The sequence below is a fragment of the Chiloscyllium punctatum genome, chromosome 44, assembly GCF_047496795.1.
Source record: "Chiloscyllium punctatum isolate Juve2018m chromosome 44, sChiPun1.3, whole genome shotgun sequence".
Classification (NCBI taxonomy): domain Eukaryota; kingdom Metazoa; phylum Chordata; class Chondrichthyes; order Orectolobiformes; family Hemiscylliidae; genus Chiloscyllium; species Chiloscyllium punctatum.
The window spans coordinates 14,816,818-14,839,673 of NC_092782.1; the positions used below are offsets into that span (position 1 = coordinate 14,816,818).

Sequence of the window (22,856 nt, forward strand, 5' to 3'; positions counted from 1 at the left end):
ATGTTTTAAAAAAAAAAGCCATTCATAACGTCCTTCAAAAACTGCAGTTACTTGTCACATGTAAACTCACTAGACCTTTAAAGTACCAATGGCAGAAATAATAAGCAGTTGGCAGTGATTTATATCAATAACCATTCAGCCAGTGACAAGATAAATCATAGAGGCAAACCTATAAATCAAGCAACCTTTTCCCGACTGCTCGCTGGTTCAATAAAGTAATGGGAGACAAAACTGCTCAGTTGAGGCCCCACCCAATGTCCCTGGCAAGAGCACTCTGTAAGCATCAATATGTCAATCCTCAAGTACCTTGGCCTGTCCGCTGATGGCACCAGACTGAGGATTATAGAGTTAGCACGACACCTAAAACCTTAAAGGATCTCAAGCAAAGTGTCAAGAAAACCGTTCGAATGCAAGAAAGAAATTAAAGAATTACCAGGACATTCTGTGCCTTCAGAGCATTTTCAAATTAATGACATAATCGGGATTCCCCAGGCAAATGTGGCAGCAGAGTTTGTGCAAAGCAATAACCCCCCCCAACACACACAAACACACACAAAACCACGAATGGCCAAATTTTACTGACATTCAGCTCCAGGTTAAATATTGTCTGGAGATGCTTCTCTTCAAAGTGCTGGCGTACCATCTTCAACTTGAGAAGGCAGACAGGGCCTGAGCTAAAGATCGCTTACGAAAAATGACACGTCTGACAGGACAGATGTCCCTCAGTACTGCAGGGAGTTGGGGGTGGGCGGTGGGGCAGGGGTGAGGTGTCAGGTTGCTGCATTCAATTCCTTCTGTCTGAACATTGAGCTTTGAACTCAGAGTTGTGAATGCCACCAGCCAAGCCCTATGGCTAACGCCGAACCCAAAAATTTAAATCTCCCTTACATCATCTCACCTCCACTGAGTAGTGTAGGGCTGACACTGCAGGGTGCAGTGAGAGGTTCTGCAGTGGTTTAATCTGTGGCCTCTCCCAGCCTCTTGCGGCCGTCCAATGAATCATCAACATGTGGTCGCTGAACGAAGTCCCGAACACAAGCTGGTTCGGGTCTGGCTTCTTGGCTGACGTCTGGACCATTTCAATCTGCAGATCTGTCGCCTTAATGGAAAACGAAGCAGAAAAATATATTCAGGGTGAGTTTCAGATCTCCTACATCAATCAGGACGCAGGATTTTACCTGAAATTTAACCCAGAAACAGGCTATTCGATCAGGTACAACTTTCATTTCGTTAAAGCCAACATAGGTGCCAAAAGGCAATGCCAAACTAAGCTCGAGACCCAGACCAACCACACGGAAACCGGCAAGCTTACACGACATGACGAGCTACAAAGTTAAATTAAATAGAATCACGGGTAGCAGTACACCCCTACCCAACGAGCTCAATGCATTCCACACTCACTTTGAACAGAAGGTCAGTGAAACGGTGTCACCTATCCCAACAGTCTCAGATCTACCTGCACCCATAGTCAACTCCACAGATGTTACATCGGCCTTCTTGAGAGTGAACCCACGGGAAGTGACTGACCCAGACGGAGTCTCTGGCTGTGCAGTCAGATCCCGCACGGACCAGTTGGTGGGAGTAATCGCTGACATCTTTAACCTCTCCTTCCTCTGATCTGAAGTCCCCACTGCTTCAAGAAGACCACCATCATTCTGGTACCAAAAAAAACCTCATATAGCGTGCCATAATGACTACCACCCAGCAGCTCTGACCTTCATCATTACGAAGTGCTTCCAGAGATTAGTCATGGTTCTTATCAACTCCAGCCTCCCAGCCTGTAATTTCCCTACCAACACAACAGCCCCACAGCAGACATCATCTGCCTGGCCCTCTACTCATCCCTGGAACATCTGGATAACAAGGATAACAACATCAGGAGGGGAGAAAGTGAGGACTGAAGGTACTGGAGATCAGAGTCAAAATGCATGGTGCTGGAAGAGCACAGCAGGTCAAGCAGCATCCGAGGAGCAGGAGAGCTGACATTTCAGGTATGAGCGCTTCATCAGGAATGTGGAGGGGTCCTAAGGGGGCTGAGAAATAAATAGGAGGCAGTTCATCAACTTCACAAACATCTTTCACCCAGACCTCAAGTTCATTTGGATGACCTCGGACATGTCCTTCCCCTTTCTGGACCTCTCCATCTCCAAACACCAAGACCTAGGTCTCAGCTTCTCCCTCTGTAACTGGATCCTCAACATCCTGACCCATAGACCGCAATCAGTAAAAATAGAAGACAACACACCTCCTCCACTATAATCCTCAACACGCATGCCCCACAAGGCAGTGTACTCAGCCTCCTACTATACTTCTTACTGGCCTCACAGTTGTGAGTCTAATTCCGCCCCAACTCCATTTACAAGTTTGCTACGATACCACCAGAGTGGGTTGTATCTCAGAGTACGATGAGACAGAGCACTCGAAAGAGATTGAGTGTTTGGCAGCACGGTCTAAAGTCAACAATCTCTCTATCAATGTCAGCAAAATGAGGGAGCTGGTCATTGACTTCAGGAAGAGGAGTGGAAGGCATGCTCCTGTCTGTATCAATGGTGCTGAGGTGGAGATGGTTGAAAGTGTAAAGTTCCTGGGAGTGACGATCAACAACAATCTGTCTGGTCCACCCACGGTGGGGTAATGATCAAGAAAGCACACCAATGCCTCTACTTCATCGAGAAGCTAAGGAAATTCAGCATGTCCAAAATGACTCTTACTAATTTTCAAAGATGCACGATAGAAAGTATCCTGTCTGGATCCTTCACAGCTTGGTACAGTAACTGCTCTGCCCAAGACCGCAAGAAACTACACAGAGTCATGAACACAGCCCCGTTCATCAGGCAAACCAGCTCCCATCAATTGACTCCATTTATACTTCCCGCAGCCTCAGGAAAGCAAGCAACGTAATCAAAGACCCCTCCCACCCCGATTATACTTTCCTCCACCTAATTCCATCCAGCAGAAGATATAAAAGTTTGAAAACACATACAAAGAGATTCAAGAATAGTTTCTTCCCTGCTGTTATCAGACATTGGAATGGACCTCTCAAATGTTAATTCTAGTCTCTCTCTCTCTCTCTCTCCACCTTCTATGCGGCTGTAACACTGCATTCAGCATTCAGTTCTGCTACTCTGATGCACTTTGTATGGTATGATCTGCCTATACAGCATAAAACAACATTTTTCACTGTATCTTGCTACATGTAACAACAATGGATCGAATCAATCAGAAAAGTTGCTAGAGTTCTTTGATGAAGTGACCAGGAAGGTTGATGAGGGCAGTGTAGCAGATGTAGTCCATATAGATTTCAGTAAGGCCTTTGATAAAGTTCCACATGGTAGGCTGCTCTTGAAGGCTAGATCGCATGGAATCCAGAGAGAGCAGGCAAATCAATTACACAGTTAGCTTGATGGTAAGAAGTGGAGGGTATTAGTGGAAGGTTGCGTATTGGACTGGAGGCCTGTGACTCGTGGAGTGCCTCAGGGTCTGTGCTGGGCTCATTACTGTTTGTTATCTATATCAATGATTTGGAAGAGAATCTACAAGGCATGATTAGTAAGTTTGCTGATGACACTGAAATACGTGGTATCGTAGACAGTGATGAAGGTTATCAGAAATTGCAGCAGGACCTTGGTCAGCTGGGAATGTGGGCTGAGAAATGGCAAAGGGAGTTTAATATGGATAATGGTGAGGTCTTGCACCTTGGAAAGTTAAATCAAGGCAGGAGTTTCATGTTGAATGGTACGGCCTTAGTGAAAGAGTGGGATTTGGAATTTAGGTTTACGGCTCTCTGAAAGTGGAGTCACAGGTAGACAGGGCAGTGAAGAAGGCTTTTGGCACACTGGCTTTGAGTATAGAAGTTGGGAAGTTATGTTATACAATTACACAGGACATTGGTGAGGCCGCACTTAGAGTATTGTGTTCAGTTTTGTTCATCTTGCTATAGGAAGGATGTTATTAAACTGGAAGGAGTGCAGAAGAAATTTACAAGGATGTTGCCTGGACTCAATGGGATGGGTTAAAAGGGGGAAGTTGGACAAGCTAGGACATTTTTTTAAAAAGAGTGTAGGAGACTCAGGGGGGAGCTTATAGAGGTGCATAACATCATGGTAAGCCTGGATAGAGTGAATGTACTCAGTCTTTTTCCCAGGGTTGGGGAATCGAGGACTAGAGGGCATCAGTTTAAGGTTAGAGGGGAAAGAATAAAAGAGAACCTGAGGGACAACATTTTTTACACAGAGGGTGGTACACATATGGAATGAGCTGCCAGCAGAAGGGGTTGATGTGGGTACATTGAAAATATTTAAAAGGCATTTGGACAAATATATGGACAAGAAATGATTAGAAGGATATGGGCCAAGTTACAGAGAAATAGGGTTAGAGTGGATGTACATTTTGGTTGACATAGACCAGTTTGGGCCAAATGGCCTGTCTCCATGCTGTAGAATTCTATGACTCTAACTGGTTGGTGTCAGTATTTCAACACCAGCCAGACTCTATCTTAACATCCTGCCTCCATTTGTTATCTTCCACTTTGTGTTTGATTCAAACTCTCCATTAATTACAGCAAAGCTATCTGTCCCACGTGGTCATGGGCTCCACATTTCTACCACTCTCTGTGTAAATTATCTTCTATCTACAGTTTCGGCTAAGAACCTTTGAGCCGAGACTCCCCGAGAAGCAGAAGGACTTTCTCCACCAATCTCTTATCAAATTCCTCAATTGCTGTTAAGGCCTTGGTCAGGTCTCCTCCATATTTCCTTACCATTCCTACCTCTCAATTCTGACAGTAGTCCTGTAAAAGCTTCAGGTTACTTTTGATCACAAGGGCAACTCATGAGCTGTTGTGTTAGGGAATGGTTTTGCAAGGGTTAATGTTGAAGACGCATTAATCTCCATTCTAGGCTGATGTCTATGGGCTCTGAGTGGAGATACATCACAGCAGCTGACGACCATGTCATGTGAAGATGGATTATGCACAGGTCTCCCACCAGTCTGAGTAACAATGCCTAACTTCCCAATGTCCATATCTTCTAACCAATCTGCTTAGATGTGTTATAACACACTTCTGGATTAGATGGGACTTGAATCCAGGTCTTCTGTCCAAGAGGTAGCAAGACTACCACTGCACCCTCAATGTCCCAGTATAACTTGTATCTAGTGTCTATCATGCAATAAAATACAGCTTGATTAAGGCACAAGCCTCCTGTCCTTAAGGTTCACTTACGCTTTTACCTTCCCACTGTCAACCAAGTTGGACTTTGAACCCAATCAACAAAAGAGGATAGTGGTAGCAAACTACCACTATCACCAGCAGGTGATGGTTAGCATCACGGCACAGGCAACAACTGCATATTACAAGGCAGTGTGTGTTCCATCGCTGACTGTAGCAGCTGAGCGTCTAAGTGTTCATAGTTCATGAAACTGGGGGCACATATCCGAAACCCTGTGGATTGCTCTAGCCTCCAGTTATCAACTGATTAACTTAAACATTAATCAGTTGAGAGGTTAAAGTTATTTCCAAATAATGTGCAAATAGACGTCACACAGAAAAATATGTGAACCTGTCTAAAGAAAATCTACTGCGATACATCAGTTTGTCACATAAACAAGATTCACTAAATCATCAGGGATGTTTCACAGGGGGATGTCATGTTCCCATCAGAAATAATTCATATGAAGCATATTTCCAACTTTGGTTCTACTTTGACTTGCATTAATTAATGATATTCCTCAGACCCCATGATCAATGTTGGAATCAATCTTCCACTCTATTCCCAATTATAACATTTTTTTAAAAACTCATTTACGGAACATGCGCATTCCTGGCTGGGCCCATCCCTGGGAGATAGGATATCACCACGGAGTTAACCTGGCGTGACCTAGAGCAACTCAGACAATGGTCACGGCACCCAGGGGGTACAGACCAGCTCAGCCATGGAAGCTGAAACCTCTGATAGGTTCCCTACCTCACTCTGGTCGTGGGAAGAGGGAGCAATTTCTAAAGCAGAGGGCATGACAGCTCAATATTGTGAGTGCGAGCAGCAGCGGAGAAGGAGCGGGAGCAGCGGAGGAAGTGACGAGGACCGGAGGGGCAGCCGGGAAGGAGAGCAGTGACCATATATATCAGCAAGGCGGCTAAACCCGAGACTCTACTACTGTAGTGTCTCCCACCCGCCCTCCTCGTCTAACCTAGTCAATAAGTAGGAAGAGTGGGAGCGACGACCAGGGGACTGCCGGTAGTATATCTGGGAAGTGGCTGAACCTGAGACACTAGATTAGATTAGATTAGATTACTTACAGTGTGGAAACAGGCCCTTCGGCCCAACAAGTCCACACCGCCCCGCCGAAGCGCAACCCACCCATACCCCTACATTTACTCCTTACCTAACACTACGGGCAATTTAGCATGGCCAATTCACCTGACCTGCACATCTTTGGACTGTGGGAGGAAACCGGAGCACCCGGAGGAAACCCACGCAGACACGGGGAGAATGTGCAAACTCCACACAGTCAGTCGCCTGAGGCGGGAATTGAACCCGGGTCTCTGGCGCTGTGAGGCAGCAGAGCTAACCACTCTGCCACCCTTGTGTCTCCCACCTCCCCCCCCACCCACCCCCACCCCACCACCTCCTCTAACCAAAAATAGGACTCTGGTTTGTTAGGGTAAGGATTTTCTATTTCTTTATCGGTGATTGGTTAAAAATTTACTTTTTATGGTTTATCTATTAATTGATTTTTAGAAAAACACTATAGCACAGAGGTATCAGAAAGTATTTTAAATCAAAACTATACAAAGTAATAAAGTAATTAACTAAGCAGAGATGGCTGGGCAGGTATGATGGCTGTAGCTGTATGATGTGGGAGCTGGCTGATCCCATTGTGAATGGCAGTGACCAGATCTGCAGCAAGTGTTGGCTCCTGGAAGAACTCCAGCTCAGAGTTGATGATCTGGAATCTGAGCTTCAAACACTGTGGCACATCCGGGAGGGGGAGAGTTACCTGGACACTTTGTTTCAGGAGGCAGTCACACCTGGGAGATTAAGTAATTCACATTCAGTTAGTGATCAAGCTCATCAGAGTGTGACTGTAAGTGAAGCAGGTAGGGGGAACCGGAGTTCAGGAGTGGAGGAGCCTCAGCCCTTGACCTTGTCCAACAGATACGAGATTCTTGCTCCCTATACGGATGAGGAAAAGGGCTCTGGACAGGATGAGCCAGCTGACCACGGCACCATGGTGCAGAAGGGCATTCAAGAGGGGGGAGCAAAAAGACAAGGAGTGGTTATAGGGGATTCTATAATTAGGGGGACAGATAGTATCCTTTGCAAGCCGGATCAGGAGTCTTGCATGGTGTGTTGCCTGCCCGGTGCCAAAGTGCGGGACATCTCCGACCGGCTTGAAAGGATATTGGAGTGGGAGAGGGAGGATCCAGTTGTTGTGGTCCACGTTGGGACTAACAAGATAGGCAAAGCTAGGGTGGAGGACCTGTCTGAGGATTATCAAACACTAGGAAGGAAATTGAAATACAGGTCCTCAAGGGTCATAATCTCCGGATTACTGCCTGAGCCACGTGTCAATTGGCATAGGGATAAGGAAATTAGGGAAGTAAGGGATTGGCTATGGGATTGGTGTGGGAAAGAGGGATTCCATTTCATGGGGCATTGGCATCAGTTTTGGAACCGGGGGGATCTGTACCGTTGGGACGACCTCCACCTGAACTGATCTGGTACCAATGTTCTAGTGAAGAGGATAAATAGGGTGGTCAGTAGGACTTTAAACTTCTTGAGTTGGGGGGGGGGGGGAAGGGAAAGTGAAAGCAACAGGGAGTATGGAGTTAAATGGAAAGATAAGCAGGTGGATTTAAGCTTGAGGCAGACTAGGAATGCAGCAAAAAGGAAGGAAAACTTAGGACATCTTATGACTTCCAATATCTCTAATGATAAGAAAGTTAGCAATAAGGCACTTTACCTGAATGCTTGTAGCATTCGTACAAAGTAGATGAACAAACGGAACAGATCATCGTGAATGATTATGATATGGTAGGCATCACAGAGACGTGGGGGCATGCAGGGGGTTCAGGACTGGCAGTTAAACATCCAAGGGTTTACAACTTATCGAAAAGACAGGGAGGTGGGCAGAGGGGGCGGAGAGGCCTTGTTAGTTAAGAACAAAATTAAATCTATGGCACTGAATGACATAGGGTCAGATGATGTGGAGTCTGTGTGGGTGGAATTGAGGAACCACAAAGTCAAAAAAACCATAATGGAAGTTATGTACAGACCCCCTAACAGTGGTCAGGACCAGGGGTGCAACATGTACCGGAAAATAGAAAAGGCACGTCGGAAAGACAAGGTCACGGTGATCATGGGGGACTTCAATATGCAGGCGAACTGGGTAAATAATGTTGCCAGTGGATCCAAAGAAAGGGAATTCATGGAATGCTTACAGGATGACTTTCTGGAACAGCTTGTCATGGAGCCCACAAGGGAGCAGGCTATTCTGGACCTAGTGTTATGTAATGAACCAGACTTTATAAAAGATATTAAAGTAAGGGAACACTTAGGAAGCAGCGATCATAACATGGTAGAGTTCAGTCTGCAGTTTGAAAGAGAGAAGGCAAAATCGGATGTAATGGTGTTACAGTTAAACAAAGGTAATTACAGGGGCATGAGAGAGGAACTGACGAAAATCGACTGGAAGCAGAGCCTAGCAAGGAAGACAGTAGAGCAAAAATGGCAGGAGTTTGTGGGTATAATTGAGGACACAGTACAGAGGTTCATCCCCAAGCAAAGAAAGAAAGATTATCCGGGAGGGATTAGACAGCCATGGCTGACAAAGGAAGTCACAGGACATGTACCAAAGAAAAAGAGAGATCCTATAAAGTGGCCAAGAGCACTGGGAAATCAGAAGATTGGGAAGGCTACAAAAACAAACAGAGGATAACAAAGAGAGAAATAAGGAAGGAGAGGATCAAATATGAAGGTAGGCTAGCTAGTAATATTAGAAATGGTAGTAAAAGTTTTTTTCAATACATAAGAAACAAACGACAGGCAAAAGTAGACATTGGGCCACTTCAAACTGATGCTGAAAGCCTAGTGATGGGAGATAAGGAAATAGCAGGAGAACTTAATAAGTACTTTGCATCAGTCTTCACAGTGGAAGACATGAGTAATATCCCAACAATTAAAGGGAGTCAGGGGGCTGAGTTGAGTATGGTTGCCATTACAAAAGAGATAGTACTAGAAAAGCTAAAAGGTCTTAAAATTGATAAATCTCCTGGCCCCGATGGGCTACATCCTAGAGTTCTGAGGGAGGTGGCTGAGGAAATAACGAGGCATTGGTTGAGATCTTTCAAAAGTCACTGGAGTCAGGGAAAGTCCCGGACGATTGGAAGATCACTGTTGTAACCTCCTTGTTCAGGAAAGGATCAAGACAAAAGATGGAAAATTATAGGCCAATTAGCCTAACCTTGGTTGTTGGTAAAATTCTAGAATCCATCGTTAAGGATGAGGTTTCTAAATTCTTGGAAGAGCAGGGTCGGATTAGAACAAGTCAACATGGATTTAGTAAGGGGAGGTCATGCCTGACAAACCTGTTAGAATTCTTTGAAGAGGTGACAAGTAGGCCAGACCAGGGAAACCCAGTGGATGTAGTCTATCTAGACTTCCAAAAGGCCTTTGATAAGGTGCCACACAGGAGGCTGCTGAGTAAGGTGAGGGCCCATGGTGTTCGAGGTGAGCTACTGGCATGGATTGAGGATTGGCTGTCTGACAGAAGGCAGAGAGTTGGGATAAAAGGTTCTTTTTCGGAATGGCAGCCGGTGACAAGCGGTGTCCCGTAGGGTTCAGTGTTGGGGCCGCAGCTGTTCACATTATATATTAATGATCTGGATGGAGGGACTGGGGGCATTCTAGCGAAGTTTGCCGATGATACGAAGTTAGGTGGACAGGCAGGTAGTACTGCGGAAGTGGGGAGGCTACAGAAGGATCTAGACAGTTTGGGAGAGTGGTCCAGGAAATGGCTGATGGAATTCAATGTGAGCAAATGCGAGGTCTTGCACTTTGGAAAAAAGAATATAAGAATGGACTACTTTCTAAACGGTGAGAAAATTCATAAAGCCAAAGTACAGAGGGATCTGGGAGTGCTAGTTGAGGATTCTCTAAAGGTCAACATGCAGGTTGAATCCGTGATTAAGAAAGCGAATGCAATGTTGTCAATTATCTCAAGAGGGTTGGAATATAAAAGCACCGTTGTGCTACTGAGACTTTATAAAGCTCTGGTTAGGCCCCATTTGGAGTACTGTGTCCAGTTTTGGGCCCCACACCTCAGGAAGGACATCCTGATACTGGAGCGTGTCCAGTGGAGATTCACATGGATGATCCCTGGAATGGTAGGTCTAACATACGAGGAACGACTGAGGATCCTGGGATTGTATTCATTGGAGTTTAGAAGGTTAAGGAGAGATATAATAGAAACTTACAAGATAATACATGGCTTGGAGAGGGTGGACGCTAGGAAATTGTTTCCGTTAGGCGAGGAGACTAGGACCCGTGGACACAGCCTTAGAATTAGAGGGGGTCAATTCAGAACAGAAATGCGGAGACATTTCTTCAGCCAGAGAGTGGTGGGCCTGTGGAATTCATTGCCGCGGAGTGCAGTGGAGGCCGGGACGCTAAATGTCGTCAAGGCAGAAATTGATAAATTCTTGATGTCACAAGGAATTAAGGACTACGGGGAGAATGCGGGTAAGTGGAGTTGAAATGCCCATCAGCCATGATTGAATGGCGGAGTGGACTCAATGGCCTTACTTCCACTCCTATGTCTTATGGTCTTAACATGGAAGTCAAGAGTTGCCCCTTTTGTCTGCCTCCTGTTGGTCAGTTACACATTACCACGCCCCTCCCACTTGGTCACAAATTCTCTCAAGATAGGGGTAGGGTGTGAGCAGGAAATGTACCAATCTCAGCCTTGTGGGCTCCCACTGTTCCCTGCTTCCAGTCTTTTACTATACAGAATTCCACATTGAATCTAGCGAGCATGTGAAAAAACCCTTCCTGCTTCCAAACCAAATAGTTTAGCTCTAACTTAAGAATTTGTCCCCTATTTCCTTTACCTACCTTATCAACCCATTTCATTACTTTAAACTCCTCTAACAACTCACCCTTAAAATCTCTAAACTCTCGAGATGACAGGACCAGATTGTGCAACCTGCCATCATAATTTAAACATTAGTCAGTTGAGAGGTTAAAGTTATTTGCAAAATATTGTGCAAATAGACGTCATGCAGAGCAATATGTGGACATGTCAAAAGGAAATTTACTGGGATACTGAGTCAGCTTGTCACATGAGCAAGATTCACTAAATCTATCAGGGATGACATGTTCCCATCAGAAATAACTCCGAAATAGGAAGTGTATTTTGGTTCTTGCATTAATTAATGAAATACATTCCTCAGACCCCGTGATCAAAGTTGGAATCAATCTTCCACTATATTCCCAATTATATAACTTTTTAAAAATTTATTCATGGAACATGGGCATTCCTGGCTGGCCCAGAATTTACTACCAGTCCCTAGCCTCTGACCTGCTCTTGCAGCCACTGTATTTATATGGGCAGTTCAGTTGAGTTGCTGGTCAGTGGAAATCCCAGGATGTTGGTTGTGTGGGATTCTGTGACGGTAACACCTTTGAATGTCAAGGGATGGGTAGTTAGATGGTGATTGCCTGGCATTTTACGGCACAAATATTACTTGCCACTTGCTCGGCCAAATCTGGATATTATCCAGGTCTTGCTGCATTTGGACAAGACACCAAATGATATATGAGCATGATTAGACCATTCAGTCTTTGGATGTAGCTAATATGTTCCTCAACCCCATTCTTCTGACTTCCTACGTAACCCTGGATACCCTTCGTAATCAAGACCTGTCTATCTCTGTCTTAAAGACAATTAATGACTTGGCCTCCATACCCCTTTGTGGCAATGAATTCCACAGACTCACCACCCTATGGCTGAAAAATTACTCCTCATCTCAGTATTAAAGGGTTGCCCCTTCACTCAGAAACATGGACTGCCTCAATACCTGAACGTCCCCATTTCCAACCTTATAATAAAGGGAAGCTCACTGATGAAGCAGCTGAAGATGGTTGGGCCTAGGACACTACCCCGAGGAACTCCTGAAGAGATGTCCTGGAGCTGAGATGACTGACCTCCAACAACCACAACCATCTTCCTGTGTGCTAGGTATGACTCCAACCAGTGCAGACTTTCCCACAATTCTTATTGAATCTAACTTTACACACAGATCTGGCTAGAGGTGTCTACAAAATGGATTTTGTTTTTGATTAGTCTTTCTTCAATTTGATCAGGTTGCAGTGGTGTGAGTGAAGCATTGAAGTTTTGTTTCATTTGTGTGTGGAACATGGGCGTGGCTGTCAAAGAGTGTGGTGCTGGAAAAGCACAGCCAGTCAGGCAGCATCTGAGGAGCAGGAGAGTCGACATTTTGGGCATAAGCCCTTCAGCAGGAATGGCCAGTATTTATTGCCCATCTCAACCTGCCCAGAGGTCAGTTAAGAGTCAGTCACATTGGTGCAGGTCTAGAGTCAAAGGATGGCAGTGTAGTCTTTGTTAAACAGGTTCAGTCAGGAGCCCTGTGCAGTTGTCCTCCACTGGGCATGTTGGGGTGGGGTGTTACAAATCTCTATGGATGTGTAGAGAGACACAAGGAGACACATTATAGCTGTATGCATCTCAACAGACTAAATGAATCACTTTAAATTTGGTGCATGAGAGGGTGACTGCTTGGTTCTAGGGAACTGTATTTCACTGAATCCCTACAGTGTGGAAGTAGGCCATTCGGCCCATCAAGTCCACATCGACCCTCCAAAGAGCTCCCACCCAGACCCAGACCCCTACCCTAACCTTGCATCTCTCACGGCTGATCCACCTAGCCTGCACTTCCTTGGACACAATGGGCAATTTTGCATGGCCAATCCACCTTTGCTGCACATCTTTGGACTGTGGGAGGAAAGCAAAGCCCTGAGTTTGATGAAGGGTGGGTAAAGTTGTGTAATTAGTTCCTGGATTATTGTCCGTAGTTGAAAAGGTTGATTTAGTCAGTGGGGAAGTCCAGAACTAGAGGGCATTGGACAAACAAGCAGATCTCTAGCCACCAGGATACATGAACATCAACTAGCCACAAAACGACAAGACCCACTCTCACTAGAATCCTTACATACAGATGAGGAAGGACACCACTTCAACTGGGACAACACACCCATCCTCGGACGAACCAAAGAGAGTCACACACAAGAATTCCTAGAAGCATGGTATTCCAACCAGAACTCTATCAACAAACACATTGACTTGGATTCCATTTACCACCCTCTGAGAAGAAGAATAGAAAATGACATCACCACAGGAAATGACATCACCAACCCAAGGAAACCTAGGCACATAAATAAAAAGCAGGCCATACCACCAGTGCTTCATCCAGAGGCTCACTGACGATTTTACCTACAATGGTGATGAAATATCTGAAAACAAACCTTCCAGATCAGCGAGCAAACTTACATCCACATATAACTACGATGTTGAAGCTATTACAGACACTTGATTGAGAGCGACAAACAGAGAGGAGACAAGACTGGCAGTTTAACATCCTGGGTTTTGGATGTTTCAGACGAGATACAGAGGAATGTAAAAGAGGTGGGGAGTTGATTTACTGATTAGAAAGGACATCACAGCTGTATTGATGGAGGACACCTTGGAGGGCTCACACAATGAGGCCATATGGGTGCAGCTCAGGAATAGGAAGGGTGCAATCACTTGGATGTGGTTGAACACAGGCCTCCCAACAGCCAGCAGGTGATACAGGAACAGATATGGATAGATTAAGGAAAAAAGTAAAAACAACAGGGTTGTTGTGGTGGGTGATTTTAACTTCTCCTACACTGACTGGGTATTGCTTAGTGTCAGGGGCTTGAACGGGGGAGAAATTCATAGATGTGTTCAGGATGATGTTTTTAAAACAATATGTAAGAGGTCCATGAGGGAAGGAAGCATACTAGACCTGATATTGGGGAATAAGCACCAGCCAATTGAAGTTTCATTGGGGGAGCATTTTGGGAACAGTGACCATAATTCTGTAAGTTTTAAGTTACTAATGGAAAAGGATAAGAGCAGTCCTCGAGTGACAGTATTAAACTGGGGGAGAGCTAATATCTCCAATATCAGGCAAGAACTGGGAAATGTAGACTGTTGGCAGCTTTTTGAGGGTAAATCTACATCTGACATGTGGGAATCTTTTAAAGGTTATCTGGATGGAGTTCAGGACCAGCATGTTTCTGTGAAAGTGAAGGATAAGGATGGCAAGACTCGGGAACCTTGGATGACAAGAAAAATTGAGAGCTTATTAAAAAAAAGGGAGTCACACATAAGGTTTAGAAAAGTGAAGACAGACAGAGCCTCGAAGTACACGAGATCGCAGGAAGCAACTCAGACAAGGAACGTGGAGTGCGAAAAGGGTCTTTAGCAAACAGGATTAAGGAAAATCCCAAGGCGCAAGAGGGTAGCTATGAAAGGGTAGATCGATTCGAGGACAAAGGAGGAAAGTTATGCTTGCAGGCAGAGGAAATGGGTGAGGTCCTTAAATACTTTGTAATGGTAATCACAAAGAAGAAGGATATGGTGGATGGGGAGCCTCAGGAGGAGTATGTTGATATTCTAGACCATATCTAAAAATAGGTCATAGAGTCATACAGTGTGGTGCAGGAAAAGCACAGTAGGTCAGGCAGCATCCAAGGAGCAGGAGAATCGATGTTTCAGACATAGGCCCTTCGTCAGGTAAGTCCTCATTCCTGTTAAAGGGCTTATGCCCAAAATGTCGATTCTCCTGCTCCTGGGATGCTGCCTGACTTACTGTGCTTTTCCTGCACACACTCTTGACTCTGATCTCCAGCAGCTGTAGTCCTCACTTTCTCCATAGAGTTCAGTCCAACCAGTCCATGCCAACCACGTTCCCAAACTAAACCAATTCCACCTGCCTGCACTTGGCCCTATTCCTCCAAATCTTTCCTATCCACGAACTTATCCAAATGTCTTTTAAACATTGTAACTGTACCTGTATCCACCACCTTCTCTAGCAGTTCATCCCACATATAAACCACTCTGTGTATAGTAGCTCCTCCTGCCCTTTTTAAATCTTTCTCCTCGCACCTCAAAATATATGTCCCTAGTTTTCCCCTAACCTAGTCATTCACCTTACCTATGCCCCTCATGATTAAATAAACCTTAATAAGGTCACCCCTCAACCTCCCGTGCTCCAGTAGAAAAAGACCCAGACTTTCCAGTCTATATTAATGTGTCAAGCCTTCCATTCCCAGCACCACCCTGGTAAATCTTTTCTGAACCCTCTCCAGTTTAATAATATCCTTCTTACAACAGGGTGACCAGAACTGCCTACAGTACTCCAGAACAGGTCTCACCAATGTCCTAGGCAGAAGTGGGTACTGCAGATGCTGGAGGTTAGAGTCAAGATTAGAGTGGTGCTGGAAAAGCACGGCAGGTCAGGCAGCACCCGAGGAGCAGGAGAATCGATGTTTTGGGCAAAAACCCTTCATCAGGAATGGTTTTTGATTCCTGATGAAAGGCTTTTGCAGCTATATGGACTTTAGAAAGGCCTTTGACAAGGTCTCTCATGTCAGGCTGATACAAAAGGTGAAGTCACATGGGATCTGTGGTGCGATGGTAAAATGGATCCAGAACTGGCTTGGTCTTAGAAAACAGAAAATAGCGGTGGAAAGGAATTTTCCGACAGGAGATCTGTGGCCAGTGCTGTTCCACAGGGATCAATGTTAGGACCTCTGTTGTTTGCAATATATAGCAATGATTTGGAGGAGAATGGAGATGATCTGATTAGTAATTTTGGTGATGACATCAAGATTGGGGGAGCTGGTGATAGTGAGGAAGATTGTCAGAGGATACAGGAGGATCTGGATAAGCTGGAGACTTGAGCAGAAAAATGGCAGATGGAATTTAATCTAGACAAATGTGAGGTGATGCATTTGGAAGGTCTCACGTAGGAACCTGGAGTGCTAGACCTGCTCAAAATCTATCCCACTTAGCATGGTGACAGGGCCACAAAATACCTCGTCAACATGAATTCAGGACATCACCTTCACACGGACTGCGTGGTGGTCACTCTGACCAACACTGTCATGGACAGATCCATCAGTGACAGAGGATGGTTCCTTGTCTGTACCTGACCTGATGCCAATGAGTTTTAATGGTGAAGTCTCCCAGTAGCAGAAATGTATACCATCTACAAGATGCACCAGAGGAAGGCTCTTTCGACAGCCCTGTCCATACCCATGACCTCCACCACTTAAAACGATTATGGCAACAGATGCATGGTAGCAATAAGAATTGCAGGTGCCCCTCCAAGCCACGTACCAGCCAGATTTGGAACTATATTACCGTTCCTTCACAGTCTCTGGGTCAAAGTCCTGCAAGTTGCCACCTACCCTCACTGTAGGGGTCCCTACATCCTTATGATCTGCAGGGATTCAAGAAGGTGGCTCGCCACCACCTTTTCAAGGCCAATTAGGGATGAGGATTAAGTGCTATCCCAGCCAGGAATGCCCATGAAGAAACTTTGAAGAAGATGGTAATTAATGTTAAGTGGCATCATGACTATTAAGGTAATTATCTCTATTTACTTGCAGTTGCCATCTGCACAAGTTGACTTCCTTTGGTTGTGTTTTAGCCATTTTCAGTATATTGCCCACCTAACCCACAATAAAATTGCTCATGTCCACATTTAGGATGGGTTTTGTCTTCCCAACCCCACTGTCTGCATTGTGACATCCGGCTACCAGGTTCTGAAAGATCTCTTAGATTCCCACCTGAAATTACTATCACTGCCATTTTCTTCCCTCAGAACTTCATATCTTTATTGTCCCAGACTACAGCAATAGAGTGGAATAAACTCCCCTCACCCTGGCTTCCCAAAAAGTGCCTATTCCATAATAGCGAAATTGAGTTAAAACCATTGGGTATCTTCTGTTTCATGAATGGTTTTACCTAAAAGACCCAGTCCCTCCGAAAAGTCTGGGTTTGGACCTGATATTTTAATTTGAATTTGTCATTCTGAACTGAATTTTGATAGACAATCTAAGATTCACAAATGATTGATGCAATGCTCCATGTACGTCATTACCATTCACTGAGTTAGACTTGAGGGAGTATTTTACTTTAATTTCCAGCAAATTCTATTCAAAGATATTCAAGATCCGGTGAATACATGCTGGAGGACAAATGTGGTTTCAACAGTGGGCTTGTATTATACATGATTGTGAAAATACCTGTTAATTATACATCCTTCTGGGTTTTCTGATCTGTAAGCTTCAGAAAGCACATTAAGCTTAGTGACAAAGCCTGCCTTTTTGTCATTAAATTTAACTTTCAAATGGAGCATTTGAATTTTGAATCAAATGTTTTGCATTTCTCAACAAAATTTAAATCATGTTAGCAGTAAAGAAAAATACTACTTAATAACCGCTCCCAGACATCAAGGGGGTAACTCATGGAAGAGCTGTCTTTCGAGCAGTTGTTGAAAATGGGCAGTGTTGAACTGGAATCTGATTTTTGTCTTCAATAACCTCTAACACTATCACTGCACAGGACCATCCACATGCGACCAGAAGCACCTGCTACTAGTCAGAGTTTTAACGTTCTATAATAAATTATGTAGCATCAATTCTGCTGGGCAAGACCACAAGGTGAGGGTACTGTGTCTGCTGTACGTGTGTGTGTATCTGTGTGTGTGTGTGTGTGTGTCTGTGTGGTACTATATGTGTGTTTGTGTGGAATACATGCACATTTCTCTCTTGTGTAGAGTACGTTTGTCTGTGTGTCCGTGTGTGTGTGCATTTGTTTGTTTGTGTGGAATGCATGTGTGTCGATGTGTGAAGTGTATGGGGGCATGTGTGTGTGTGGGTGTATGTGTGGTAGTAATATGTGCATTTGTGTGGAATACATGCACATTTCTGTCTTGTGTCGAATAGGATTGTCTGTGTGTCCGTGTGTGTCCATGTGTCTGTGTGTAATGTGTTGAAAAGTGTGGTGCTGGAATGGTGCAGCAGGTCAGGCAGCATCCGAGGAGCAGGAGAATCGACGTTTCGGGCATAAGCCCTTCTTCAGGAATGAGGCTGGTGTGCCAAGCGGACTGAGATAAAAGGTGTGGGGGGGGGGGGAGGGGAATTTTGGGGGAGGGGCGCTAGGAATGCGATAGGTGGAAGGAGGTGAGGGTGAGGGTGATAGGCCGGAGAGGGGATGGGGGCGGAGAGGTCGGGAAGAAGATTGCAGGTCAAGAGGGCGGTGCTGAATCCAGGGGTTGGGACTGAAATAAGGTGGAGGGAGGGGAAATGAGGAAGCTGGAGAAATCTACATTCATCCCGTGTGGTTGGAGGGTTCCTAGGCGGAAGATGAGGCGCTCTTCCTCCAGGCGTCATGTGGCCAGGGTCTGACAATGGAGGAGGCCAAGGACCTACATGTCGTTGGCGGAGTGGGAGGGGGAGTTAAAGTGTTCAGTCACGAGCGGTTGGGTTGGTTGGTGCGAGTGTCCCAGAGGTGTTCCCTGAAACGTTCTGCAAGTAGGTGGCCACTCTCCCCAATGTACAGGAGGCCACATCGGGTGCAGCAGATACAGTAAATGATGTGTGTGGAGGTGCAGGTGAATTTGTGACGGATATGGAAGGAGCAATTGGGGCTTTGGAGGGAGGTGAGGGGGGGAGGTGTGGGTGCAAGTTTTGCACTTCTTGCGGTTGCAGGGGAAGGTGCCGGGAGTGGAGGTTGGGTTGGTGGGGGGGTGTGGACCTGACGAGGGAGTCGCGGAGGGAGCGGTCTCTCCGGAACGCTGATAGAGGTGGGGAGGGAAATATATTCCTGGTGGTGGGGTCTGTTTGGAGGTGGCGGAAATGACGGAGGATGATACAATGTATCCAGAGGTTGGTGGGTGGAAGGTGAGGACCAGTGGGGTTCTGTCCTGGACAGTACCTCACCAGGACAGAACCCCACTGGTCCTCACCTTCCACCCCACCAACCTATCGTATCATCGTATCATCCTCCGTCATTTCCGCCACCTCCAAACAGACCCCACCACCAAGGATACATTTCCCTCCCCACCTCTATCAGCGTTCCGGAGAGACCACTCCCTCCGCGACTCCCTCGTCAGGTCCACACCCCAACACAACCTCCACTCCCGGCACCTTCCCCTGCAACCGCAAGAAGTGCAAAACTTGCGCCCACACCTCTCCCCTCACCTCCCTCCAAGGCCCCAATGGATCCTTCCATATCCATCACAAATTCACCTGCACCTCCACACACATCATTTACTGCATCCGCTGCACCCGATGTGGCCTCCTATACATTGGGGAGACAGGCCGCCTACTTGCGGAACGTTTCAGGGAACACCTCTGGGACACTCGCACCAACCAACCCAACCGCTCGTGACTGAACACTTTAACTCCCCCTCCCACTCCGCCAACGACATGCAGGTCCTTGGCCTCCTCCATTGCCAGACCCTGGCCACACGACACCTGGAGGAAGAGCACCTCATCTTCTGCCTAGGAACCCTCCAACCACATGGGATGAATGTAGATTTCTCCAGCTTCCTCATTGCCCCTCCCTCCACCTTATCTCAGTCCCAATCCCCAGATTCAGCACCGCCCTCTTGACCTGCAATCTTCTTCCTGACCTCTCGGCCCCCACCCCCTCTCCGGCCTATCAACCTCACCTCCTTCCACCTATCGTATTCCCAGTGCCCCTCCCTCAAACTCCCCCCACCCCCACCACCTTTTATCTCAGCACGCTTGGCACACCAGCCTCATTCCTGAAGAAGGGCTAATGCCCGAAACGTTCATTCTCCTGCTCCTCGGATGCTGCCTAGATGCTGCGCTTTTCCAGCATCACACTTTTCAACTCTGGTCTCCAACATCTGCAGTCCTCACTTTTTTCTGTGTGTAATGTGTGACAGACAAGGCTGGTGGAGAGTGTGTTATCTAAATAAGACTGGAAGAACTGAGAACGTGCCAATCAGGGAAATAAGTGGGCAACCAGGAAAGGGAGTCAGCATGAAGAGGTGAATGATGATGGAAAAAGAGACGCAGGAATGCCAAAGGAAGCCACACAACAAAAGAATACCAAGCTCACTGGGTGTCAAGAAAACAGATTCTCACAACAGGGTAAGATTTCTTGCAAATTAACTTCCATTTTATTAAGTGTACCAAGTTAAAAATCACATAACACCAGGTTATAGTCCAACAGGTTTATGTGGAAGCACTAGCTTTCAGAGCGCTGCTCCTTCATCTGGTGGGTGGGACAACCAGGGACAACCACCTGATGAAGGAGTAGCACTCCAAAAGCTAGTGTGCTTCCAAATAAACCTGTTGGACTATAACCTCGTGTTGTGTGATTTTTAACTTTGTACACCCCAGTCCAAAACCGACACCTCCAAATCAAATTTATGAAGTATGTGAGAGTTATTGAAAAAAACCTGTTAACTCATGGTCGTCATCTTGTTTCAACTTAAATACTGTGGTGTCTAGTAACTTTAAGCTTTCCTTGTGTGCTGTACTTTTAAGTTTAACGTGGGACGTGTGAGTCAATAATTATTGAGAGCGCTGATGAGTTCTTATAGCTCTGATTCTGTGCCCAATTACCCCATACATCAACAAAAATACAGGAAGTGATTTTATTACAAGATTGCATCTCACCCAATGCAGACGTTAGTGAGTATGAGAAAGTAGCCACTGAAAACCAATAGGCAGCCCTCACCAAATCTTAAGAACCCTTGAATAAAATGATTTCTCTGGCACCCCTCAACCTCCAACGCTCTAGTGAAAGAAGTCCCAGCCTATCCAGCTTCTCCTTATAACTCAAACCCTCCATTCACAGCAACACCTTGATAAATCTTTTCTCCAGTTTAATAATATCCATCCTACACCAGGGTGACCAGAACTGAACACAGTACTCCAGAAGAGGCCTCACCAATGTCCTGTACAACCTCAACATGACTTCCCAACTCCTATACTCAAAGGTCTGAGCAATGAAGGTAAGCATGCTAACGCAGATCCTCAATGTCCTGCACAGAGAATACTGCTGAACCAATGTTAGACCATGAGATATCTGTATGTTTTTACAGAATTGTTACAGAACAGGAGGCCATTCAACCCATCGTGACCACACCAGCCTTTCAAACAGACATCACTGCTAGTGCCATTCTCCTGCTTTTGTTCCAAACCCTTGAACATTAGTTCTATACAAAAAAAGACAATGAATGACCTATGTTTTATTGTTTACTAAACATGGCCTAACACTGCTGCCTCACAGCGCCAGGGACCTGTGTTCAATTCCAGCCTCGGCAACTGTCTGTGTGGAATTTGCACATTCTCCCCGTGTCTGCGTGGGTTTCCTCCGGGTGCTCCGGTTTCCTCCCACAATCCACAGATGTGCAGGTCAGGTGAATTGGCCACGCTAAATTGTCCATAGTGTTCAGGGATGTGTAGGTTAGGTGCATTAATCAGGGGAAAATATAAAGTAATAGGGCAGGGGAAAGGGTCGGTGTGGACTTGTTGGGCTAAATGGCCTGTGTTCAACACTGTAGGGATTCTATGATATACTATTACTTTGATTTTTACGTCACCTACATTCTCCCATCCAACAGTCTCAAAAGCATGTAAAACACATTTTATGACATCTTTCACACACAACACTGAGCTACATACATGCAGTGTCCAGGCATTAATCTAGATTCAGTAACATACCTTAAATATCTCAGTAACAGACTGTGGGGAAATCCCGTCAATTCCATGCTTGCCAATCTAAGGTGAGGAAAGAAAAATGAAATGGTAACTGTATAGAACATGTACCTTGCCCAGCTTCAACCAAAGGAAGAATTGCACTTCAGCTTCAAGTGGAGACAATTCTGCAGCACTTGCAGCAGCACTTGCAAAATGTACTGCATAAATCTCCAGTACCTGTTCACACTCCTCTCCAGGAGAAAGTGAGGACTGCAGATGCTGGAGAGTCAAGAGTCGGAAAGAATGGCGCTGGAAAAGGCACAGCAGGTCAGGCAGATCCAATGAGCAGGGGAGTCAACGGTTCGAGCATAAGCTCTTCATCATGAACTCTCCTGCTCCTCGAATGCTGCCTGACCTGCTGTGCTTTTCCAGTGCAACAGTTTTCGACTCACACTCCCCTCCACATCCATAACCCCTGAATGAGAAATATTCAGGAACATGGAATGACGCACTGAAGCCCACTAATCCCGGCAGTTAATATCACTCAACAGGACCTTTCGGAGCAGGTAGTACATACACAGTAAAAGGCACCTACGCTTGTTTGAGACTGAAACACATGAGCCCACTGGCATTTTGCACTGACAAGTGTAAACCAATACCCTAACCAACATAGCAACTGTGGAGAGTTCGTAAATCATTTAATGATGTACCTGTATAGAAATACACTGAAATAATTCTTGTAGATAGAATAAATAAAGGGAGTGACACAGTGGTTAGCAAAGCAGTCTCACAGCTCCAGGGGCTGGGTTTGATTACAACCTCAGGCGACTCTCTGTGTGGAGTTTGCACTTTCTCCCCGTGTCTGCATGGGTTTCCTCCGGGTGCTCCGGTTTCCTCCCACAGTCCAAAGATGTGTAGGTTAGGTGGATTGGCCATGCTAAATTGCCCCATAGTGTCCAGGGATGTGTAGGTTAGGTGGATAAGCCATGGGAAATGCAGGGTGATAGGGTAGGGAGTGGAATCTTTTCGGAGGGTCGGTGTGGACTCGATGGGCCAAAACAC

The 22,856-nt window shown here is 45.7% G+C and overlaps 1 protein-coding gene across 2 annotated transcripts in view; it reads right to left on the reverse strand.

Moving 5' to 3' along the window:
• Positions 1–22,856, reverse strand: part of bcat1 (branched chain amino-acid transaminase 1, cytosolic) — an 81,023-nt gene that overhangs the window by 44,398 nt on the left and 13,769 nt on the right. Inside the window, exons 2-3 of one of the 2 annotated variants that reach the window (XM_072562303.1) lie at positions 21,819–21,875; positions 899–1,099 (exon numbers count right to left, since the gene is read on the reverse strand). In XM_072562303.1, the coding sequence (XP_072418404.1) occupies positions 899–1,099; positions 21,819–21,875 (258 nt within the window). The remainder of the gene's footprint in view (positions 1–898; positions 1,100–21,818; positions 21,876–22,856) is intronic. The other variant, XM_072562304.1, reaches the window with a different exon arrangement.